This window comes from Mobula hypostoma, chromosome 16 (genome assembly GCF_963921235.1).
Source record: "Mobula hypostoma chromosome 16, sMobHyp1.1, whole genome shotgun sequence".
Lineage (NCBI taxonomy): Eukaryota > Metazoa > Chordata > Chondrichthyes > Myliobatiformes > Myliobatidae > Mobula > Mobula hypostoma.
In genome coordinates, this window is record NC_086112.1 from 56,213,778 (window position 1) to 56,239,763 (window position 25,986).

Genomic DNA, 25,986 nt, shown 5'->3' on the forward strand with positions numbered 1-25,986 from the left:
GATTCTCCAACAATTACTGGCTCACGGACCTCTGTCTTCCTCCTTCCTCTCCATTCTTAGACTACTTAGTTGAAATTGATGCTGACTAGATCACTGCTACTATCATACAATTGTGTTGAATTACTAACAATGATCAAAGGTTCAAACTACACATGGTGTGATTCTGTCACATGAGTAAATATCCAGGAAATTGTATTTGTATCTATTAACAGATTTGATCTGCTTTCATTTTAGGATAATGTATTCTGGATTGATGGGGCAAGCAAAGCACTTTATGGAACAAACAAATTTACGGGTTCAGATATAGTGCATTTAGCTGCCAACCTTCATGATCCTCGAGACCTCATTGCTTATCATGAGCTGACTCAACCATCAGGTAAACTTTGACAATGTTCCTGACTTGTGATCTGTCCTTAAAGAGAGTTGGGTAACATTGCAGTTAGTAGTTTTGTTCAACTCTTCCTTGTATTTGTTCCTAATCCCCCAGCCTGGTTATCCTGAGCTTGAAGTTCTCTTTATTTTTGATCTTGAGAATCAGGATTACACCCTATCCCACGCACACCACCACCAAACTTGACCTGGTAGTTTTTCTGGCAATGAATATGACTAAGCTTTCCAATGTATAAGCAATTTTTTTCTTGTCTATATATAACTAACCAATACTTTACTACATTTAAATTTATAGTGCAAATTTTTTTTTCGAGCCCCTCTCTGAAGATTGGAGAATTTAAGATTGTGTTCAGGCTTTGATTGACAGCTTGTAGATTGCCTTGCCTCTTCATATCTTTGGCTCATTTTATGTTCTGTAAACCTGTTACCAATTTCTAGAGTTCTACTTTTAAATTGGTCAGGTATCAATTCCTGTGCAGTTGTTGGCAATCTACTTGGCACAGATAATTGAGCTTCACACTTGCCCACTAGCCCAGCACTGAGATTAGGAAAAAGGTTCCGTATTTATTCTTTTATTGGAATAGATCACTTGGTATAGTAAATCCTCTTTCTGTATGATTTTACTGTGATCAGAGTCTAATTTCTTAGTTGAAACAATCTAATTGCAAACTAGCTTTGTTTATCCACAGGCAAAAACTGGTGTGAGAATCTGAAGACAAGGAGCTGTGAATACATGTGTCTCCCAGCTCCCCAGATGGACAGAAACTCTTCCAAATATACCTGTGTGTGTCCATCTGGGATGGAGCTGGATAAGGACGGACAGCACTGCAGGATGGGCATATGTGAGTTGGCCAAGATCCATTAGGTTTAACCTAGAGTTTAACTGCTCAAGAGAGGCTGATGTAATAGTACAAGGTTTTTTTTAATTTATTCCTGAATTGCATTGACTTGCTGCCAGACTTCTGATGTGTGAAGTGTTAATTTGCAGCATTGTAATAGGTTAAAACCAGAGCTCCTACCACACGGACTAACAAAAATAAACCAGCGACATATTACATGAATAGGAAATAAAAGGTATTTGTTTAGTTAGGTTAAAATTGAGTACATCCAATGTGGTAACTGACTTCCCCTGCAACAGAAGCTATTTTCAGTCACTATCTAGAGGCTGATTGTAAACTGAATGCAATATGGTTTACTGTTTGTCTTTCCACTAGTTAACACCTGTGGAGCATCTGACTTTGTGTGCCACAATAAACAATGTGTCCCTGGTAAGTGGTTATGTGATGGCAAAGCTGACTGTGAAGATGGATCTGATGAAAGCACAGATGTCTGTCGTAAGTACTGCTCCTGTGTTGGTAAGAGATGGATGAGAAACTATTTGCCCAGTGTATATTGTCATTCATTTAAATCTCCAGAATCTGTAAAATTAGCAATTTAGTGGATTACTAAAAAGAGATTAAGTAATCTGATTTTGGAGTTTGACTCCTAGGCTTATAGTATTGCTATAGAAACCCCCAAATAGTAACAAGTAGTCATTTTAGGGTGGCCCTGTTATGAGCAACAGCTAACACCCTTGAAGACATTAATGGGAGTGGGGGTGAATTAGAAGTCAAACTGTCCAAAGTAGATGTATCAAATGCTGTAACCTGTTGATAGCATGCACCACTAATTTGGGTGCTTCAGTACTGTAGCAGTCCGCCCAGTGCTATTACATTTTCGCACAACAGAGTTCAGTCCTGGTGTCCTCTGTAAGGAGTCTCTGGACGTTCTCCCTGTGGAATGGTTGGGTTTCCTCTGGGATCTCCAGTTTCCTTCAAAATTGTACTGGATAGGTTAGAATAGAACTTTATTGTAATTGCTCAAGACAACGAGATTGTGGTGCTACTCCATTGCAATATGACTTAATTAAAAATGAACAAATATTCCCATATTTACATGCAACAAGTGAGTGCTATGGACTATTGAAGTCAAAGGCTACTGGCAAGCCGGGATGTAACATTATTCAGCTGCACAACAGTCCTTGGGAAGAAGCTGTTTTACAGTCCAACTGTCTTGGCTAAAGATGTTTCTGTATCTCCCAGCAGATGGCAGGAAGTTGGCCACTGTAAATTGTTCTATGATTAGGTTAGGGTTAATTTGGGGTTGTGGGGCAATGAGGCTCAAAGGGCCAGAAGGGCCTATTCTATGCTGGCTCTCTAAATAAATAGATAACTTGACCACTCCTGCTTCAGAGCTCGTGATATTGAGTGCTCAAGGTTACAGTTGCCTGGCACTCCAGTTACTGACTTTTTAGCTGAAATGCAGATTCAGTATGACGTGTCAATATTTTCCCCTAGATCAAAGAATGTGTCTTAGCCATGAAATCAGCTGTGGACCTGGATCTTCGCAGTGCATTCCTGCTGCATGGCGATGTGATGGAGAGAAGGACTGCCATAATAATGGTGATGAGATTGATTGTGGTAGGTTAACTCGTCTCCAGACTATTGAAAACAAACTTCAGGTTGATATCCATGCCATTTCAAAGGAGACAAACTTGAGTTCATGCTGGGGAAAAGCTTTTGCAACATTAACACAAACTGAAGTGCTTTCATGACTTTGACTTGGTAGCCGTAATAAGTATCTTTATTAACAAATTGACCACATAGCCAATTTGATGGTATCCATGCTTCCAGGAAGTTCTACCTACCAGTCCTGTGATACAAATAAGTTTCTTCTCTGAGTGTTTATTGATACCACTCTTCATTCTAAACTTCAAGGTATTAAAGATTTTGGTGCCTTGGCTCTTCTAATCTGCATTTTATGTTCTCCATTCCGGCAAGTATCCTGGTGAATCTGAATTCTCTCAAATCATGTAATATCGGTGCAACTAATCTGGCGTCTGTTTGCCAAATGAGGTATTGTATTCAATGTAAAACATAAATTCTGCACTCAATCAGCTCTGAACCCATAAACCACTTGTGCACCATTGTGAAGTCTAATTAATGCATGGTTTTCAATTCACTTGTTATAAAGTGAACAAGTAGGTTTTTGTTTAAAATACAACAGATGGCTACATCAATTTGTCATCAAAAGGTCTGTGCTTAACTGGTTCCTGTCTAGCTAGTCAGCATCTTTGTATGTGTCTAATTGGCAAAGCTATATGGGAAAACTATGTTCTACTTACAATATCACCTGTTGTGAGATCCATTCCCTCCCCCAGGTAAAATTACTTGTGATCCTTTGGAATTCACTTGCTCCAGTGGGAGATGCATTGCTAAGACATTTGCCTGCAATGGTATGGATGATTGTGGTGACGGAAGTGATGAAAAGAACTGTGCTTTATCTACCTGTGGTGCTCATGAGTTTCAGTGCAATAACTCAGAATGCATACCTTTAAATTGGGTGTGTGATAACAGTGAAGATTGTACAGATAAATCGGATGAATCTTCAGACCACTGTGGATACACACTTCCTCCTTTGGCCTGCTCTCCTAATGAGTTCCTGTGTGCCTCGGGTGAATGCATCCACACTCGCTGGTACTGCGATGGTGATGCTGACTGCAAAGATGGAAGTGATGAAGCCAATTGCCGTAAGTTTATCTCCTTAGTTACACATTTTAATCTACAATAATTGACCCAAAGAATGTATCATAGAAGTTATGCAAATATTGGATTATTTTATTAGAGCAGTACATTTAGGAGTCTACCTGGGACTAGGCAATTTTAGATTGTGTAATGAAATATTAACGAGCCTAGTCACCAAAGATCTCCTGGAGATTAATGGCTGCAATATAATGGAACTCCAAATGGTAGTTTGAGAGTAAACATCATGGATGGATAACAAGGGTCTTCAATCTGAATAAGTGCAATGAAAATGCAAAAGGAGGAATTATCTGGATGTACAAAGACTGTGGATAATGGTAGATCAGAAGACAAGAAAGCTTTTGGGATCCAGCATCATATCCAAAAAGTTGAAATGAACAGTAAATTTTGAGAGAGAGTTTGCATGTGTTTTTTTTCAAAACATCAGAATCCATCAATGTTTAAATAGGAAAAAGACTGAGGGTTAATGTGGGGCCCCAACAAAGCTGGTGAATTAATAATGACCAGCCAGGTAATGATGTGCGGAATAAATTTTTGCTTGTCATCACTAGATGACATTGCATTACTCAAGATAGCAGTGGGCTAATTTAAATGAAATTGGTGAACTTTCAAAAATCCTAATTACAAGGCATGATCCTGGAGAGACTTGGTGGGTGAGTTACTAAGGGTGAAGAAATCACCAGGACTACATGTTGGAGTTAGTAAAAGGCTGTGGAGACAGTGGGCTCATTAGTCGAAAATTTTCATAAAATACTAAACTAACATGAGGGTAGTGGAGGATTAGAAAAAGACCAATATGAAGGCAGGGAATAGGCTAGTTTTAATAGTATTATTGCCAAAATGCCAATCAGGAAATACTAATCATATGGAAAAACTCCACAATTAAACTTATCAACACAATTTACTTTTTGTTAAAACAGTATTTGATAAACGTGAGTTTGAGTATGTTTAACTAAAGAAAACCACGTGTCAGAGCAACAATTACATGTAAGAAAATATTCAGCACAGATACTACCTGAGTTTTGCTAGTTTCAGAAGCTCCCTGCTTTCCCGTTTCTGCTTGATCAAAATATGTGGTTACCAAATATGGTACTGAGACTTTTGCAGACCTAGCTTTAAGATCTTGCAATTTTATAACTGTAATCATTACTTATTAATCTTCATTCTACTATTTAGCTCCTCACACATGTAGGCCTGATCACTTCCAATGTAATGATGGCAGTTGTATTCCTGGGAGAAAGAGATGCAATCAGTTTAGAGACTGTCGTGATGGTGGTGATGAACTCAACTGTCAGGAAAGTAAGTGGGCATGCTTTTTCTTTTGTTCAGTAACATAGGTTTTAAAAAGTTGCTCCACCTTTTTTTTTAAAAAAAAAGCTGAAAAAATTAATCTGGAGGGAAGTGATGATGTGCACATTCTGGGTACTATTCTGGATTTGGCAGGGATTTCTATAAATCACCTAGATGTTCCAGATGTTGTTTTGGGCATCTTGCATGAACAAAAATGCTATGTCTTTGCAATCGTATTTTGATCTATTCTGAAAATGTGTTGCTTGGAGAGCGACCACCTTTTGCTGACAATTTTCCCTTTGAAGCCATGCCATTTGTATAGTGGCCCTGAAACAGCATTTATCCTGATCTGGAAGCTCAAACTTGATCAGTATGTCTGGACTACTAGGCCTGTGACCCTCTAATTTTAAATCACTTGGTTTTTTTGGTGTTAGGAGTTTCGAGCTGCTGCTCTTTACCTGCCAGGACCCTGCTGCTCAGTGCTGCATTAGTGAAGTCACACACCCTCCCAAGGGCTTATCTTTATCTACTCTTCAGCACCCCACTCCCTCCCCCCCCCCCCAGAACAGACATGGACACTTACTTCCTTGTAGAGCTCTTCCCATGTGACCTAACCTTTGGGCACTTGAAGGATCTGTGCCCACTGCTTCACAAGTTAAGAAGAGCAGACTTGTTCCTTGCCAATCTTCCCAGTCCCCCGATGATCCTGGAAGTCTACTCCCACTTCCGTACCCCATGTTACAGCTGCAATTGTTATAGGGAGTGCTGGTATGTTCCTTTCAGGACTGATTTCAGGGAATATCAGCTGCTGAGTTGCCAAGAATGCCAGATCTTTTTAACTTGCCAATAAAATAGTACTGAAACCAATGCTAACGTGAAGAAATTTCCCCACGTTACTGAGATCAACACTAATTCTTTTGATTTGCATCTGGGATGTTTTAAATGGCAAAAAATTGATTGGAATAATATTTTCAAATACTTCTGCTTAGTTTCAGAGTGCATGGGACAAACTAACTTCAAATGTCATAGTGGAGAATGCATAAACATCAGCCAAGTGTGTGATACCAAGCAGGACTGTAAAGACTGGAGTGATGAAATTCTCAAAGAATGTAGTAAGTGACATTGCCTTAAGCTATACTTTGAACGTGCAAATTTGAAATTAAACTGTGCTAGAAATGCATAATAAAATCCTGCAGTTCCATTCAGTTTTTTTGACTATTGCAACTGAGATGTTCATCAGTTATGGAAAATAGATGTATAGAAATTTACTGGTTTAGAGTTGATCAAGCAATTCTATCATGGGTGAACTAACACTGTAATCCTGAAATGGTACCCATTATTACTGAGGTGACTCCACTTGCACTAAGTTTAGATTTCCTTTTCCAAAATAACGCACCAATTGGTTTCTAGTAATCATTTTGCCTAAGTAAAATATCCAAATCAAATGCAGAAGTTTCTTTGTGAACTGTGTAGGTTTCTGCTTCTTTGCTTGAGGATATTTACTGAGGTTATAACACTGAATGTGGGCACCAATATGTTTCTCTGTAGATAAAAATGAGTGTTTAAAGAAGAATGGTGGCTGCTCCCACATATGCCTTGATCTCGTCATTGGTTATGAGTGTGAATGCCCCGCTGGTTACGATTTGATTGACAAGACTACCTGTGGAGGTAGGTTTCCTTGAATGGCCTGTTGCAAGATTAGTGCCAGAGTTTTCAGAATTTAATATGACTGGCATTGACATGAAATTTGTTATGTGGAGGTAGTACATTGTAATACATAACTGAATTGCAGTAATAAATATAAATATATTTTTAAAAATTAAATTAGTGTAAAAAGAGGGGAAAAGTAGTCCGTTAGTTTTTATAGGTTCAATGTACAATCAGAAATCTGCTGGCAGAGGGGAAGAAGCTGTTCCTGAATCATTGAACAATTCAGGCTCCTGTTTTACTGTCAAATCTAATTTCTTAGGCTATTGGGTGTTACTCTTATTAACACCTCACACATCAAGTTTTTGGGTGCTATATTTATTATTGTTCAGTAAACCTGTTGGGTTTTAAGGAAACACGGAAGACCCCTGAGAGCTGAACAATCCAATCTGAGGGCTTTACTGTATTTGGAAACCCTTCAGAACTTGTATAACTTTGGGTATACTACATTGACTGCTATTGGTTCGGAGGTTACTATAAAGAACATAGCACTATTCTTGGTTGCCTTACTAAACCACAAATATAAAGGTTCCTAGGAGTCTGATTTCTTTCCAGATGTTAATGAGTGCCACAACCCTGGAGCTTGCAGTCAAATTTGCGTCAACACAGAAGGAAGCTACATGTGTGAATGTCATGCAGGTTACTTTATGGATCCAGCTAATGGAGTTTGCAAGGCAATAGGCAAGTCTAAACTGCATGTGCTCCTTGTAATTTGTGCATTGGTAATTTGTTGTAAGAATGCTTTTCTGGGGCATTTTTTTAAAAAAAACTGAATGGTATACTTCTGGTTCATTTCCGGGTGTAGGAATAGCTTAATGTGTTTGCATTTGTGTGAGTGGTTTTGTTTTGCAGACCTAATCTCCTTGCAACTAAGTACTTTTTTATTGATGAGACTTTTCACTGAAGAATAGATTAATATCAAAGATTGTATTTTTTGGCTACTTTGGTTTTGATAAATTGTCTTCTTATACAAGTTTAAGAACTGGGATGCTCCCTCTTGTATCCTGTTATCATTCAATTGGTTGAACTTGAGTTGACGTTCCAAATCTGGTTTATACTAATACCAAATAATTCAATAACAAGATATCATTAACCTTGGCCCAAAGCTACCTGTAAGGCTTGACATCTATTCAATTTCCTATTAATTGCATGAACTTAAGTCCACCTAAATATTGGAGGGGGGGAGGAGATTTTGGGTTCAGTATGTTAATACAAGTATTGAAAGTATGCTGTCCGAAATGAAACACCTTGGATTAAAATGTTTTAATCTTGTGGAAACTAGCCAATAAAATGCAAGGTTTCATAATTAATAAATTGTGTAGTTTAGCTTGTTAAAAACAAATATTGAATGAATAGCATTTTATTGGAATTTGAGCTAAGAGTCCAAATTTGAAATTTAGCCATGGAGCCTTATTTGATCTTCACAAACCACCATGATATCAGGAAGCTGGGATTACATCTCCGGGAGTACACCCAAGTTGCTGTACAGCTGAGGAGTGCTGTGGCGCTGGATGCTGACGTTGCAGGGGAGAGGCTCTTCTGGGCTGATGTAGGGCAGCGGGCAATCTTCAGGTAATATGCCTTTTGCATTAAATGTAACCTATTGAAGTTCCATTGATAGGACGAAATTGCTCACCGCTCAGATGGCCACAAGTCATGATACTCAAATTATTAGTTACCCACTGTTCTCCAGGTTGAGGTGATTTCCAATATAAACAAAGGAAGTAGCTTCTAACCATCCTGCTCCCTGACCCCCGATTTGCATGAGCTATAGTTCAGTTTTATTTGCAGGTAGCACAATATTTGCAGGGTGGAATTTATGGATGAGTGAACCAGGAACTTTTCAAGGTTGGCACTGAGTGCTTCTGCTCTATATCAGCTGTTCATTTCCCTCCACAGATTTTGTCTGACCACTGAGTTCCTCCAACTTGTGTGTTGCTCCAATTTCTAGTACCCGCGGTCCCCTCTGTCCCTATTATTTCACTATTGCTGGTTTGCAAAATCCAGTCCTTCTAGGAATAACTTGGTAGCAAATATTGACGATCTTTCTAATTGTCTTGTGTTTTTGTTGTAGCATGTCACTGAATGAGAAGGATCGTGCAGCTGGAACATCCATAATTAATGGCCTGCAAATCCCTGGAGGAATTGCTGTGGACTGGATCAATAAACTTGTTTACTGGACTGATCGTGGCATGAAAACGTTATCTGTGGCTAATTTTGATGGAACAAAGGGGAAGATTCTTTTTGATACGGACTTGAGGGAGCCAGCTTCAGTTGTGGTTGATCCACTGTCAGGGTACTTGCTCTGGCTGTTTTGTAACTTACTGGCACTGATTTTTGGATTTGTCAAGTGTTTTGAAGCTTTCATAAATGCCATTATCATCTTCAAAGTGCTTATCAAGTCAAACTAATGGATGCCATTTTCTAACCAAATAATGGTAGTGCACATTCAAATTAACTTAAGATCCTAGGTGGAACTAGGAAGGAGAAGGTGAAAGTAACTTACTGTGAGATTCAGCAAATAACCTCTGTTCCTCTATGCAAAGCATTAATACAAGTAACAGATACCACGAGAGCCAACATTGGCCCAATGTAATCTAGCATTTTATTTAGCACTTATTTAGCAGTCTATTTTGTGTTCTAAGACAAACCTCTGCTTGGCTGAAAATGGTCTTTGCACTAAGTAATTACAAATTATTGTTTATTGCAGTAGGAACTGCGCTTACTGGATCTACTCAAAGATTTGTTTAAAATGTGATCCCTCTCCTTGAAGGTTCATCTACTGGTCTGACTGTGGCACTCCGGCAAAGATTGAGAAAGCAGGCATGAATGGTATTAATCGCCAACTTTTGCTTGGCACCAAAATTGAGAGGCCAAGAGGCATTGCACTTGGTAAGTAAGGTGGCCTTTTTAATGGTGCACTGACTGGTATTGGGCTTTGTTAACATTGCTTGAACTATTTTTTCCACAGACCACATGAAAGGGCGCATATATTGGATTGATGCAAAGTTGCATACATTATCAAGTATGGATCTCAATGGACAGGACAGAAGAACAGTTTTACAGTCACAAGAATTCCTTGTACATCCTCGCGCTATAGCTCTATTTGAGGTGATGTTTTTCAAGATTTGTTTTCAAATAAGATTGTATAAGATGTAAGTGAGGCCTAATCTGAGGTATTGTGTGTAGTTCTGGTCACTTACCTACAGGAAAGAAATCAATAAGATTGAAAGAGTAGAGGAAAAAAAAAATTAAAAGGTTATTGCTGGGACTTGAGGGCCTGAGTTCTAGGGAAAGATTGAATAGGTTAGAACTTCATTTCCCTGAAGTGTAGGAGAATGAGGGGAGATTTGATAGAAGTATTTAAAATTATGAGGGGTAATAGATGAGATTAATGCGAGTAGGCTTTTTCCATTGAGATGGGGTAAGACTAGAACTGGATATCATAGGCTAAGGGTGAAAAGTGAAATATTTAAGGGGAGCGTGAGGGGAAACTTCACTAAGGGTTGTGCAAAAGTGTAACGAGCCACCAGCAGAAGTGGTGGATGGGGTTTGATTTCAACATTTAAGAGAAATGTGCATAAGGACATGTACAATCCCTATAAAAAGTATTCATGCCCCACCCCCAGGAAGTTTATGTATTTTATTGTTTTACAGCATTGAATCGCAGTGGATTTAATTTGGCTTTTTGGACACTGGTCAACAGAAAAAGACTCTTTCGTGTCAAAGTGAAAGCAGATCCCTACAGAGTGATCTAAATTAATTACAAATATAAAACAAAAAATAATTGATTGCATAAGCATTCATTCTCCCCCCCCCCCCCCTTAATATAGCACACCAAATCATCACTGGTGCAGCCAACTAGTTTTAGAAGTCACATAATTAGTTAAATGAAGGTCTGCTTTTGAAAACAGTGCAGTCAAGGCGTTCCAATTCGTTGTAGTAAAAATACACCTTCATCTAGAAGGTCCAACTGCTGGTGAGCCAGTATCCTGGCAAAGCCATGCAATGAAGATAAATGAACACTCCAAGCAACTCCATGAAAAGGCTATTGAAAAGCACAAGTCAGGAGATGGATACAAAAGAAAATTTCCAAGTCACTGAATATCCCTTGGAGTACAGTTAAGTCAATCCTTTATATGTTCCCTTTCATGTGGTCTGTGGAAAGAATATGGCACAGCTGTAAATCTGCCTACAGCAGGCCATCCTCAAAAACTGAGTGACTGTGCAAGAAGGGGACTAGTGAGGGAGGCCACCAAGAGACCTATGACAACTCTGGAGGCTTGAGCTTGAGTGGCTGAGATGGGAGAGACTGTGCATACAACAACTGTTGCCTGGGTGCTTCACCAGTCACAGATTTATGGGAGAGTGGGAAAGAGAAAGCCACTGTTGGGCAGGGGGGGGGAAACTCGCATGAAATCTCAGCTATAGTTTGCCAGGAGGCATGTAGGAGGCTCTGAAGTCAGATGGAAGAAGTTTCTGTGGTCTGATGAAACCAAAATTGAGCGATCAGACTAAATGCTATGTTTGGCATAAGCCTAACCCTGCACATCATCAAAAACGCACCATCCCTACCTTGAAGCATGATGGTGGCTGCATCATGCTGTGGGGATGCTTCACCGCAGCAGGCCTTGAAGGTTTGTGAAGGTAGAGGGTAAAATGAATGCTGCAAGATGCAGGGAAATCTTGAAGGAAAACCTGGTGCAGTCTGCAAAAGAACTGTGGCTTGGGAGAAGACTTGTTTTCCGGCAAGACAGTGACCCCAAGCATAAGGCCAAAGTTACACAGGAGTGGCTTAAAAGCAGCAAGGTTAATGTCCTGGAGTGGCCAAGTCAGAGACCAGACCTCAATTCAACTGAGAATTTGTGGATGGGCTTGAAAAGAGCTGTTCACTCACAATCCCCATGCAATCTGACGGAGCTTGAGCAGTTTTGTAAAGAAAAATGGGGGAAAAGTTGCAGTGTCCAGATATCCAAAGCTGATAGAGACCTAGCCACACAGGCTCAAGGGTGCAACTGCTGCCCAAGGTGTGTCTACTAAAAACTGACCTGAAAGGGGTGAATACTTATGCAATCAATTATTTTGTGTATTACATTTGTAATTAATTTAGATCACTTTGTAGAGATCTGTTTTCACTTTGACACAAGAGTCTTTTTTTCTGTTGATCAGTGTTAATAAAAGCCAAATTAAATCCACTGTGATTCAATGTTGTAAAACAATAAAAGATGAACATTTTCCAAGGAGGTGGTGAATGCTTTTTATAAGTACTGGGAATAAGTTAAGATCAAGCTTGTAACCAAAGTTACAATCCTAGGCTTCAACTGAAACTGTAAAGTTTGGTCACTGAACTTCTGATTCTTCTACTTTGAAGAGCTGATGTAAAGAAAATCCAGCACTAATAGGCACTAATAGTCCACGTGTGGGCCAAGGGGACTAGGCAGACTTGCAGTTTGGCACAGATTGTTTTGAATTATTTAGAGATGCAGCATATAACAGGCCCGTCCAGCCAAATGACCAGTACTGTCCAGTAGCCCACCTAATTACAGGACAATTTACAATGCTCGATTAACCTACCAACAATATATCTTTGGACTGTGGGAAGAAACCAGAGTATCCAGAGGAAAGCCATGGGGAAATGTACAAACTCCTTACAGATGATACTGGAATTGAACTTTGAACTCTGAACTCCACCCTGAATTGTAATAGAATCATCCTAACCACTTTGCTACTTTGGCACCCTAGATGGGCTGAAAAGCCTGTTTTTTTTTTAATGCTGTAGTGTCTATGACTCTATGAATAGTTCACACTATTGTTCTCTGTGCCACATTGCCTATCAACAGTAACCATTTAAGGTACAGAATAAATGTGTTCTGTAAGGAAGTGCTTGTGCTATGATACAAATTGATAAATGTCAGATTTTGTTTATATCAGCTCTTCATAGCAGATGGTTCAGAAATTCGGTGACTGAAGTTTACGGCTTCAGTTGAAACCAAGAATAATAACGTTGCTTGCAAGTTTGATCTCAAATTATTCCCAGCAATTTAACAGTGTACATGCAGGGAATTGTTGAACTTGGACTAAAGTCTCCCATGGATTAATGGGGTGACATTTTCCCCAAAATATTCATTTCCAGGATCATGTTTATTGGGCTGATGAGGGGAAAGGAATTTATGGAGCCAATAAGTATACTGGAGATAATGTGAACCTTCTGGCTGCTAATGTTGACCCTGGGGACATCATAATCTATCATGAGCTGATACAGACATCTGGTAAGTAACCTGTAGACTACTTTATGTGGTGTAACTTACTTGGTTCCTGCTGATATTTAGCACACAATTTGCCTTAATGCCGGACTGTTGATATTATTCAGATCTGTGGGATCATTTAAGAATAGTTACCTTGCCAGATGTAGTTCAAATATTACAACAGGCCTTCCAGTTCAATTATTGTATGGAAAAATTCATTCCATGCAAAAACTTGAGCGAGTATTTTTCTTGACTCTTCCAGCCTAATTTCAATCGAGAAACTACACAACTCAATTTCCAAAAGACTGACAATATTGACAAACTTTATCCTGTGAGCTTCCTTTTTATTTTTGAATGATTTACATGCTGATTGTCCTTATTGTCCCACAGTCAAGAAGCAAGTGGAGCAGAACTAGTGCACTGGTTAAAGCTGAATGCCGAAATTGATTGTTTCTGAAATGTTGACTTATTTGGTGCTTTTTCTAGGGCGAAGCTGGTGTGCAGAATTTGGAAACTGTGAGCACATGTGCCTCCCTGCTCCTCAAATTAACAGTCAGTCGCCAAAGTATACCTGTGTGTGTCCAACTGGAATGGAGTTGAAGGATGATGAACAGGGTTGTGCTGAAGGTAGCGTTTGGCTTCAGCTTACGATTTTATTTAGTGATATAATGTGGAAGAAGCCCTTCCGACCCAAAGGCCTACACCACCCAGCAACCCGCTTATTTAACCCTAGCCTGATCACAGGACAATCTACAATGACTAATTAACTTACTAACCGGTAAGTCTTTGAACTGTAGGAGGAAACTGGAGCACCCAGTGGAACTCCATGTGGTCAGGGGGTGAGTGTACGATCTCCTTCCAGACAGCACTGCAGGTGAACTCTGACATCCTCTGCTGTAATAGCATTGCGCTAACCACTTCCCTACCATGGAGCCCTAACGGAGGTTGGCCTAACATAGAGTAAACATGATCCTCATAATTCACTATCCCATCTACATAGTTGAGAATCAGATTTTTAAATCCTGTCAATATTTTTTTTTCTAAATCCTTGAGCTGCAGCAGAAAAACTTGATCTACAGTGAGAACATGTGCATTAATATTTCCTAAGCACATCTCACATGGCATGTGTCCCCTTGTTCAGTTCCACACAGGGTCTGCCTTGGTAGACATTGCACAGTCCTTCAGAATTCATCTTGGCTTTTAATGTTAGAAATATGCTTTACCATATTTAAGTGTTAATGTTTATGCTGTTGATGGGGGAATTTCTTGGGCGCCCAGAGGTGTCTGGTGATCCTGCTATTTGCTACAGAACTGTGCTTTCCTACCTCAGTTGAGAAATGAAAGTAAATGTGGGGGGGGGGGGACTAGAATTTGTATCTGTAGCCCAAGACAGCTGACAACCAGCTTAATGCAATTAGGCATCAAAGCTTACTGGGCATGGCTATATACAGTACTTGGTGTAAATCATCTCCCTCCTACCGCAAACCTAAATTAAACTACAGAACAGCTAATGGAGTTGAATTGTTATTTTTAAACTCCTGGTTAAAGGAAATACTGTTATAAGTATTTAACCCTTGGTAATAATGATCAGGGAGGCACAGAGAGAATCTGCAATTACCAAAGAGTACCTTTATTGTCTCAACGGAAGAACACATGAACTTGCACAACAGAGTATCTGTGTGCACACCTACTGGGTTTTCCTGACCCTCCATGAACATTCAAAGACTAGAAAAGGTAATACCAGAAAAAAGAGGCTGTATGGTTCATGTGTTCCTTGTGATCCCACTCCGATCTCCATGTGTCCGTGGGGTACTACACATCCATGGTGGTTGGGGTACTACACATCTTTGGTGGTTGGTTATCGCTCTTATCACATTTGAAGCTTCTAACTCTCATCGTGTTCCTCATTAAAGTTCAAAGTAAAATTTATTATCAGTGCATATACAGAGTGCTGTGCTCAGTTCTGGTTGCCTCACTACAGGAAGGATGTGGAAGCCATAGAAAGGGTGCAGAGGAGATTTACAAGGATGTTGCCTGGATTGGGGAGCATGCCTTATGAGAATAGGTTGAGTGAACTTGGCCTTTTCTCCTTGAAGCGACGGAGGATGAGAGGTGACCTGATAGAGGTGTATAAGGTGATGAGAGGCATTGATTGTGTGGATAGTCAGAGGTTTTTTTCCCAGGGCTGAAATGGTTGCCACAAGAGGACACGGGTTTAAGGTGCTGGGGAGTAGGTACGGAGGAGATGTCAGGGGTAAGTTTTTTTTTACTCAGTGGTGAGTGCATGGAATGGGCTGCCGGCAACAGTGGTGGAAGTGGATATGATAGGGTCTTTAAAGAGACTTTTGGATAGGTACATGGAGCTTAGAAAAATAGAGGGCTATAGGTAAGCCTAGTAATTTCTAAGGTAGGGACATGTTCGGAACAACTTTGTGGGCCGAAGGGCCTTATTGTGCTGTAGATTTTCTATGTTTCTATATTTCACCACATTCAACCCTGAGATTCTTTTTTCCTGCAGGCATAGAATTGTAACTAGAAACAAGATCAATGAAAGAACAAGTAGCATAGATGACAACAAACTGCAACTGCAAATATAGATAATTAGCAGTAAATAACAAGAGCATGACATAAGATTTTTTTTAAGCATGTCGTACTAGACATTCAGCCATTCTTGTCTGGCACGTGGTGTCAGGATTAACCAGGTCATGTTATGAATGTTCCTGACTCGACCCTTTTATAATTTTTTTTTTTACGAGGCTGAGTGGCTTGCTCGACCCTCAGCCTGGCACGGATGGAAAGCATGCTCAGGAGTGGCCCAACCTGGATTCAAACTCAGGAACCTTTGCTCCGGAGTCCAGTGCTGATCTCACCGTGCCATCAGCTGGCCATAACAAGATAGTCCTTAAAGTGTGATCATTGATTATGGGAACATCTGAATAGAAGAGTGTAGTTATCCTCTTGTTCAACAGCCTGATGGTTAAGGGATAGTAACTGTTCTTGAACCTGGTGATGTGAGTCCTAAGGCACTTGTAACAGATGGCATCAGTGAATAAAGAGCATGGCCTGAGTGGTGGGGATCTCTGATGGGTGCTACTTTCCTGTGACAGTGTTTCATGTAGATGTGATCAATGGGAGGGCTTCACCTGTGACGTACTGGGCTGAATCCACTACTTTTTGTAGGATTTTCCACTCAAAGGCATTGGTGTTCCCATTACCAGGCTGTACTGCAACCAGTTAGTAGGCTTTCTACTACAAATCTATAGAAGATTTTCAAAGTTTTTGATGTCTTGCTGAATCTCCGCAGACTCCTGAGGAAGTCGAGGCACTGTTGTGCATTCTTTACAATTACATTCATATGATGGGTCTAGGACAGGTCTTCTGAGATGGTGATGCACAGAAATTCAAAGTTACTGACCCTCTCCACCTCTGATCTTGATCCTCTGAGGACTGGCTCATGGACCTCTGGTTTCCATCTCCTGAAGTCTACAAGTAGTTCCTTGCTCTTGCTGATTGAGTGAGAGATTGTGGTCATGACACCGCTCAGCCAAATTTTCAGTCTCCCTCCTGTATGTTGATTCATCACCCCCTTTGAAACAGCCTACAACAATGGTGTCATCAGCAAATTTGAATATGATATTGGAACTGTACTTGGCCACAGAGTCATCGGTGTAAAGTGAGTAGAGTAGGGGGCTAAGCACACATCCCTGCCGTGCTCCTGTGCTGATGGAGATGGTGGAGGAGATGTTTTTGACAATCCAGACAGACTAGGGTTTACAAGTGAGGAAATCCAAGATCCAATAACTTAAGGGGTATTGAGGCATAAGTCTTGGAGTTTACTGATAAGTTGTGAGGGGGTGATAATATTAAATGCTGAGCATCCTGATGTATGCATCTTCGTCCCAATGTTCCAGCATTGTGTGAAGAGCCAATGAGATAGCATCTGTTGCTCCATTAGACACATTAAAGCAGATCCAAGTTGCCACCCAGTCACCAGTGCCTCTAAACACTTCATCACAGTGGAAGTGCCACTGGGGGACAGTCACTGAGGCAGGTTACCATGTTCTTCTTGGGCACCGTTATGATTGAAGCCTGCTTGAAGCAGATGGGTACCACTTACAGTGAAAGTGAGAGATTGAAGATGTCCGTGAATACACCAGGCGGTTGGTCAGCATGGGTCTTCAGACACGGCCAGGTACTCTGTACAGGACCTGATGGTTTTCGTGGATTCACCCTCTTGAAGGCAGCCTGCATGTCATCTTCAGATACTGAGGCCAAAGGAGATGTGGGGGTGCACGGTAGTTCCTTCTGACAGTCAAAGTAAGCGTAGAAGGCATTGAGCTCATCTGGAAATGAGGCTCTGCTGTACCTCATGTCACTCGATTTTAAATTTGTAGGAGGTTATAACATTCAAACCCTGCCACAGCTGTCGAGCATGCCTCATTGATTCCAATCCTGTCCGAATTCTCCACTTCGTCCATAAGATGGCTTTCTGGAGATCACACCCTCACCTCTTCCAGCATTCTAGATCAAATGATGCATCTCCATTCTGTTGGCGCAAGGTCCTACCTGGGTCACCTTTTTAATTGGCTCCGCTGCTGGGCTACAACCAGCATTGTTTGATGGTCTCTGCTCCCAGCCCCATGCCTTTGTTCTTTTCAACTTTGACTCGCTCAAACCAGTTAAACTAGGTGGCCCAGACACTCTGTCTAACGAGATTATAGATTGCTTCTCCTACAAGCCTGCCACTTTACATAATAAATAGCTACTCATCTGAGAATGGTCTCAGGTTTGGCAGGTAACTAGCTGAAATTTGGCGGGTAATTAACTGCAATTCCTCGTGTCCAAATTTACTCTGATTAAAGATTTCACAAAGTGGGGGTAGGGGGCTGCAAGGGCAGTCTCACAAAATGGCCAGCTTCATCTCCTTCAAGCACATGGCAAGAGCAAAGACAATCGGTTTGTCTACTTCTACCATCATTAATTCATTCAAATTCACTGATTTGTAGACTATAGTTCATTCTGGCCAATACAATGTTTGACTTTTGCTACTGTAGACTATTAATCTAAAGACTAGTTAAGTGCAAAGAGGACGACAAACATTTTAAACCCATTCAACCTGAATATTAGTATATAGTCACAACACGCTGGAGGAACTCCACAGGTCGGGCAGCATCCGTGGAAACGATCAGCCAATGTTCCAGCCCGAAACGTTGACCGATTGTTTTCACGGATGCTGCCCGACCTACTGAGTTCCTCCAGCATGTTGTGAGTGTTGCTTTGACCCCAGCATCTGCAGAGTATTTTGTGTTTAATATTAGTATTTAACTATCCCTGTTCCTTTACAGTAACAACTCCAACAAAGAGGTCTGCAGTTGTGGCTTCAGAAGTGTTTGTCAGGTCGCACACCATCTTGCCAACAATTTTGGCTAGTCCCAAAGGTAATGCAGTAACAAGCAGAAATTTTTCTTTTCAAATGTTTTTATTATTACTATTCAAAAAATAACACAGTACATCGAAGTAAGCAACACTTACAATGTCTCAAGGAAAAAAAACATTGTTTTCAAAAATTGAAAAATTTTTCTGATAATAAAAAAACCCACTAAGCAGAAAAGTGTGTGTGTGGGGGGGAAACCCCCATTAGGTGTACAACCCTGGAGCCATGTATCATACAAAAAGCTTCTAAAGATAAACATCAAACCGCCAGCAAGGAAAAAATATACCAGAAATTTACAATTAGATCGTGGAGAAAATCTATCAATTAACTCAAATGACAATAATGAGCAAATGAACCCCATCTTTTCTCAAAATCAAAGGTTCGGCTTCTAATTTTCTCCAAACTATAGCATCACTTGAGAGAACCATTGTGAGAAAGTGGGAGCTGATGTGTCCTTCCACTTCAACAAAATGGCCCTCCTGGCTATCAGTGTAACAAATGCAATAACATGTTGGTCAGACACAGAAATACTAAGCAGAAAATTTTCAATACTTTTAAACTTATCTTTATCCTGTGCCCTGGTTTCATTTATACTGGGCTTTTGACCTCAACCCTATAATACCAGTGGGTATATTTATAACAATGATTGGTAACATTCAAATTCTGCCACATTTCTATGTGTAAAATAAGATATTGTACAAACTCTTCATTTGCCTCATTGTTTGGAGCTCCAGTTTAATCTCGTCAATGAGTCTGTGACCTGGCTACTACAGCTTGTTTTAAAATTCAGAACCATTTTGTGCTGCCATATAAATAGAATTGATAGATGGAATTTGTTTTTTTTAGTAAAATATGCTACTAACTTTACTGTGTTTGTGTTTGAGTTTCTTGTATATGGAATGATGGAACGTTTGCTTTTGATTTTTAGATGCAAGTTTGAATACTTCACTTGGAAAGTCACACAAAGAATCAACAGCACTTTGGGTCATCTTTACCATTTGTAAGATATTCTCCTTTATTTGAAGACCCTGTCTGTGTAAAGCTCATTTACTAATAGAACATTGAACAGCACAGTACAGGAATGGGCCCTTTGTCCCACAGTGCTGTGTCAAACCAGCTAAAAAACATATCAAAAGTGCCCAGACACTAATCCTTCCCAACCACACAATGTCCATATCCCCTCCATCTTCCTTACATCCATGTGTCTATCTAAAATTCTCTTAAAAGCCTCTAATGTACTTGCCTACCATCATACCAGGCATCCACCACTCTGAGTTGTTATTTAAAAGCAATATATCTTTTGAATCCCCTTGGAACCTACCCCCTCTCACCTTCAATGCATGTCCTCTGGTATTTGATATTTCAACCCTGGGAAACAAATACTCGCTGTCTACTGTATCTATGCCTTTCATAATCTTATAAACCTCTATCAGATCTCCAATATGGATAGATGATTCTCTACCTTGGTGCTGGGTACCAGCAAACTAGATGTTGGCTTCCAACCTCCACATCTAACGCATTATCATTGGCAACTTCCGCATTCAAAAACACAACTTCCAAAAGGATCCTACCACTAAATGCATCTTTACCTCCACTCCACCCCCACCCCTGCTTTCCACAGGGATCGCTCCCTCCGTGATTCCCTTGCCCATTCATCCCTGCCCAATAATCTCCCTCCTGGCACTTACCACTGCAAGCAACCTATGTGCCACACCTGCCCATTTACCTCCTTCCCCACCTCCTGCATTCGGGACCCCAAACAGTCCTTCCAGGTGAGACGGTGCTCCACCTGGGAATCTGCTCGGGTACTCTATTGTCTCCAGTATTCCCGGTGCGGCCTCCTATACATTGGTGAGACCCGTCATGAATTGAGGGACCACTTCCACACCATCTGCCACAAGAGGGACTTCCCGGTGGCCAAACACTCTAATTCTGATTTCCATTCCCATTCTGACCGGCTGATCCATGGTCTCCTCATGCTAAGATGACACCACCCTCAGGATGCAGGAGAAACACCTTGTATTCTGTCCGGATACTGCGCGCGCCCCCCCCAACCTGATGGCATGAATATTGATTTCTCCTTCTGGTGAACAATTCCCGCCCCCTCCTCTATTCCCCAATCTGACCTTTCACTTCTCACCTGCTTATTCCCCCTGGGTCCCCTACTCCATCCCTTTTCTCCTATTGTCTGCTCTGCTCTCTGATCAAGGTGTTTCTTCTCTAACCCTTGACCTTCCCAACCCACCTGGCTTTACCCATCACCTTCCCGCTAGTCTCTTTCCCCCCCCCATTTTTATTCAGGCATCTTCCCCCTTCCTTCGTCCTGAAGAGGGTCTCGGCCCGAAACATCAAGTATTTACTTTTTTTTCCCCTATAGATCTGTGTGAGCCACTCAGCCCTCCTGTATTTTGTGCTTTGTTTTAGATATTAGCTTGGTGGTTTTTGTGACAAATGTGAATATTCCATTCAAATCTTTCTGTCCACCTTTTTTTTCAGTGCTTTTGATCATTGTTGGTGTATTGGGTTACTTTGCTTGGCAGATATGGGAAAAGAAGAACATGAAGTATGCCCATTTTGAGAATCCAGCCTTTCAAAGTAATTAACCTGTACAAAGCAAAGAATAAAGCTGAATTTGCCCAACTAGAATGATATTGTGTAACTGCTATGTGTGTGGCATGGAATGCCTCTGAAACAGGGTGGATTGTGTATCCTGTTCTCAGCAGATTTTTCTCTGGCTAATTTGCCCAAGGATTGAATCCAATTTGCTTAATGATTAACACTTGAGATTCTGTGAACCCTGATACAGTCTACATATGGACACAGCATGACTCCTGGCCAGCCTGCAATTTCTTGCAGCTACATGGCTTGGCCTAACTCCAGAATTTTTTCACATGGGCTTCTTCACTTGCTTTTGGGAGGCTTGAACAAAATGCCAAAGGTTTGGAGGAACTAAAATTAGGATGTTGAGTTAATGGTTACTATATTGGGAATTTTTTTTATCGCCAAGATTGAGATCACTAGATGCTAATTAAAAAGCTACTTCATAAAATTCACTCGGGATAAAGTGTAAAAAAAAGTCACTTAAGATTCCATGGTATAACTGACAGCTGAACCTTGGTTGTCGATATCATAACACATTCAGATGGAGAAATCAGATTGTTTATTCACAATCCCTAAGATTGGTAATGTCCAAGGTTTGCAAATAGGTAACGAGCACAACTCTGCATTTTCCTTGTGAAAGTATTTGGGCAATGGTTTAATCATAGCCACAAGCCTTAGAGGTGCAGCCATTGAATGTTGTTGAAATATGGGTCTCAGACTTCAGGCAAATAAAAAGTGGAAGTCACAAAGAGACTTGATGAAATGTGGCTTTAAGAGTATTGGTGAATTTTCTACATTTCATGAAAATTGAAAACTGTCATGGATAGGTGGAATGACATAAGATAAACCTGTCATGGCTGGACTAGAAAAGCTGGCTTCCTCTTTCAAGCACATGTTGCAAGAGATTTCAGTGTTTAAAAGTGTGAAGGGAATAGATAAGAGGACAATCTTATCATTTGATAGTTAGGAATTAAGACAATGAAAATTGATTGGCTGAGGTCCAGAATGCTCTGCCACTGATATTGGAAGCAGACTTAATTGCAATGTTCAAAAGGAAGTGGTTTATACATTAGAGAGTTTGCTGGGCTATTGAAGGGACAGGAAGGGATTTGGCTGTATGACTTGGAGCTGGTATGGAGTGTAGCCTGAATGACCTCTGTGCTATAACTTGTTGCTTTTGCCTGATGCACCAAGTTTGAGCGTTTTTCCTCGGGTACTTATTCAGATATAACACCAGCAAGCCCTGATGTATCTCTTTCTCTCTTGCCCAGCTCAGGCTTCCCTAGTACCTGCAATACTAACTTTCTTGAGCCAGCCCACAGGTATGGAACACTAAATGGTTTGACTTCAATTTTAAACCCACTGGTGCTGTACGTGATCTGATTCAATGAACTTTTGAATGTTCTGAAGCAAATCATGTGGCCCAGGTTTATAGCAGGATCCTTGGCAGAGTGGATTAACAGAGGGATCTTGGGCTAAGAGTCCATAAAACCTTTTAAGTTGCTTGCATGTTGATGGATGTGTTGTCTGCTGGTTTTTATGAGTAGATCACACTTGGAGTACAGGAACATAATCCTTCATTACAGGAAGGATGTGAAAACGTGAGGGTGCAAAGATGATTTAGCAGGATGCTGCGTGGATTTGGAGAACATATTGTATGAGGAAAGGTTGAGTAAGCTAGAGCTTTTCTCTTTGGCACAACAGAGGATGAGAGGAAACTTGAAGTGTATAAGACTGAGAGGCATAGCTGGTGTATAACCAGCACCACTGTTCCTCCTAAGCTGCGCAACCATGCAGTAACTGAAATACCCCCACACACATAACCTTTGTGGCTGCACAGCTGGAGTTTTCTTTTATATAATGGCAATATAATTTTGAAATCTGTTAATAATTGTGAAATGCCCTGTTATTAATGAATTCTATAAATTTTCAAAGTAATAAAAATACCACATCCTTTTAGAGCTTCAATGTATTTGTAGTGTCAGTGTTTCAAGTTGCAAAATGTTACAAATTGTAACACTAAACACAGAATGGAAGTCGGTAGCTCATTATTATAAGCTGCTGGTCTGCTGAGCACTGACAATGTCTAGTCAATGCAAGAATTTGAAGATTTGTTAATTCTTGTCGACCTCATTGGAAACTTTCAATCTTCTAGTGCTGACTGCAAATGTGGATTCAGTCTTATGAATTCGATCAAATGTAAGTCCACAAGCAGATTTAAAGTGAAATATTTGAATGATTTCATGAGGATTAAGACATGTCTTTCACCTGAATGCAAAATTAATCTGGACAGTGTTTGGTAATGGATTTTTAATGAAGAGAGACTAGAAAAAGTTTATGAAATGTGAAATATTTTCTGTTGTACTCTATTTCATTTACCTTTCAATTAATAAATGAAATAAAGTGAGTTTTTATTCTAAATATTCATAGTATGTGTATTACAAAAAGGAAAGCATTTAAAACACTGCACAGTTTTGTAAGAATTTCCTGTTCAGAGCTAAGTTTGGTCCACACAGCTGTTTTTTTTAAATGGAAGTAATGTTGGCCAGCACCCTTTTTCCTAGGTAGCAGTGCCCAGGACCACATGACATGACAAGTTAAGTGGAAGAAAGTTCAGTTTGGCTGGGGGGAAATGTCTGAAGGATTTTTACAGACTGGTGGGTGCCTGGAAAATACTGCTGGGAATGGTGGTATAGACTGATGCAATAGAGATATTTAAAACACCCTTGGGTACATGGATTAAGAAAAATGGAGGGTTATAGGCTGTGCAGGGGTGAAGGTTTAGAGTGATTGTGGAGTAAGTTCATGTAGGTCAGCAGAACATCGTGGGCTAAGGGCCCCCTTCTGTGCTCTATTGCTCTGTGTTTTAAAAACAAAGCAACTTCTATATATGTTTAGTACCTGTAAACTTTCTTTCAATTTAAATTTTAGTCCTCTAACTTGTTTTAAATAGTGTGTCAAAAGGCTTTTGACAAGGTCCCACACAGGAGATTAGTGTGCAAACTTAAAGCACACGGTATTGGGGGTAAGGTATTGGTGTGGGTGGAGAATTGGTTAGCAGACAGGAAGCAAAGAGTGGGAATAAACGGGACCTTTTCAGAATGGCAGGCGGTGACAAGTGGGGTACTGCAAGGCTCAGTGCTGGGACCCCAGTTGTTTACAATATATATTAATGACTTGGATGAGGGAATTAAATGCAGCATCTCCAAGTTTGCGGATGACACGAAGCTGGGTGGCAGTGTGAGCAGTGAGGAGGATGCTAAGAGGATGCAGGGTGACTTGGATAGGTTGGGTGAGTGGGCAAATTCATGGCAGATGCAATTTAATGTGGATAAATGTGAAGTTATCCACTTTGGTGGCAAAAACAGGAAAACAGATTATTATCTGAATGGTGGCCGATTAGGAAAAGGGGAGGTGCAACGAGACCTGGGTGTCATTATACACCAGTCATTGAAAGTGGGCATGCAGGTACAGCAGGCGGTGAAAAAGGCGAATGGTATGCTGGCATTTATAGCAAGAGGATTTGAGTACAGGAGCAGGGAGGTACTACTGCAGTTGTACAAGGCCTTGGTGAGACCACACCTGGAGTATTGTGTGCAGTTTTGGTCCCCTAATCTGAGGAAAGACATCTTTGCCATAGAGGGAGTACAAAGAAGGTTCACCAGATTGATTCCTGGGATGGCAGGACTTTCATATGAAGAAAGACTGGATGAACTGGGCTTGTACTCGTTGGAATTTAGAAGATTGAGGGGGGGATCTGATTGAAACGTATAAGATTCTAAAGAGATTGGACAGGCTAGATGCAGGAAGATTGTTCCCGATGTTGGGGAAGTCCAGAATGAGGGGCCACCATTTGAGGATAGAGGGGAAGTCTTTTAGGACTGAGATTAGGAAAAACTTCTTCACACAGAGAGTGGTGAATCTGTGGAATTCTCTGCCACAGGAAACTGTTGAGACTAGTTCATTGGCTATATTTAAGAGGGAGTTAGATATGGCCCTTGTGGCTACGGGGGTCAGGGTGTATGGAGGGAAGGCTGGGGCTGGGTTCTGAGTTGGATGATCAGCCATGATCATAATAAATGGCGGTGCAGGCTCGAAGGGCCGAATGGCCTACTCCTGCACCTATTTTCTATGTTTCTATGAAATAAAATTTTTTCATAATGTTGATAACTCCCTTTGACAGCAATGAGCTGTAGGAAACAGGGTGCTGGATTTTGCTGCCTGGGATAGCATTGTCACACCGATCACTCAAATTTGGGGTACAACACACAAAGCAGACCTCTAGTGCAGCCATCCTGTAGGTGTGGCCACAATATTAGTGTGAGACCTTGTGTCAGCTATGGCTTGTAATGAACTGAAAGATACTCAGTGGCCACTTTAGACTTTAAAGAAAGTGGAATATAAATATTCTATGGACCCACCCCACCCCATAGCAACAAGTGCTAGGAAGCAGATTGAAGGCAGATTTTGAATAGGTACAAAAATAACTGGGTTATTATCTTGGGTGACTTAAACTTCCCTAATATTGATTGGCATCTCCTTAGTACAAAAGTCTTAGGGCAGGTTTTGTTAGGGTGTATCAGGAATCCTTCCTGTAAACATGGACAGGTTGGTTAGAAGAGAGGTCATATTGGATCTAGTACTAAGCAATGGATGTGGTCAGGTGACATCTGTTGGTGGTGAGCATTTCAGAGACAGTGACCACAACCCTCTGACCTTTACATAGCCTTTGACAAGG

General features: G+C 40.7%; 1 protein-coding gene across 1 annotated transcript in view; it reads left to right on the forward strand.

Moving 5' to 3' along the window:
* Window positions 1-23,597, forward strand: part of LOC134357413 (low-density lipoprotein receptor-related protein 1B-like) — a 67,837-nt gene extending 44,240 nt beyond the window's left edge. The window contains exons 26-43 of the mRNA XM_063068978.1: window positions 235-376; window positions 1,080-1,232; window positions 1,605-1,724; window positions 2,727-2,849; window positions 3,590-3,958; window positions 5,148-5,270; window positions 6,251-6,373; window positions 6,810-6,929; window positions 7,524-7,649; window positions 8,369-8,540; window positions 9,043-9,264; window positions 9,742-9,860; window positions 9,940-10,079; window positions 13,102-13,237; window positions 13,700-13,840; window positions 18,559-18,651; window positions 19,576-19,647; window positions 21,144-23,597. Of these exons, the coding sequence (XP_062925048.1) occupies window positions 235-376; window positions 1,080-1,232; window positions 1,605-1,724; window positions 2,727-2,849; window positions 3,590-3,958; window positions 5,148-5,270; window positions 6,251-6,373; window positions 6,810-6,929; window positions 7,524-7,649; window positions 8,369-8,540; window positions 9,043-9,264; window positions 9,742-9,860; window positions 9,940-10,079; window positions 13,102-13,237; window positions 13,700-13,840; window positions 18,559-18,651; window positions 19,576-19,647; window positions 21,144-21,250 (2,601 nt within the window). The 3' untranslated portion in view covers window positions 21,251-23,597. The remainder of the gene's footprint in view (window positions 1-234; window positions 377-1,079; window positions 1,233-1,604; window positions 1,725-2,726; window positions 2,850-3,589; window positions 3,959-5,147; window positions 5,271-6,250; window positions 6,374-6,809; window positions 6,930-7,523; window positions 7,650-8,368; window positions 8,541-9,042; window positions 9,265-9,741; window positions 9,861-9,939; window positions 10,080-13,101; window positions 13,238-13,699; window positions 13,841-18,558; window positions 18,652-19,575; window positions 19,648-21,143) is intronic.
* Window positions 23,598-25,986: the final 2,389 nt, after the last annotated feature.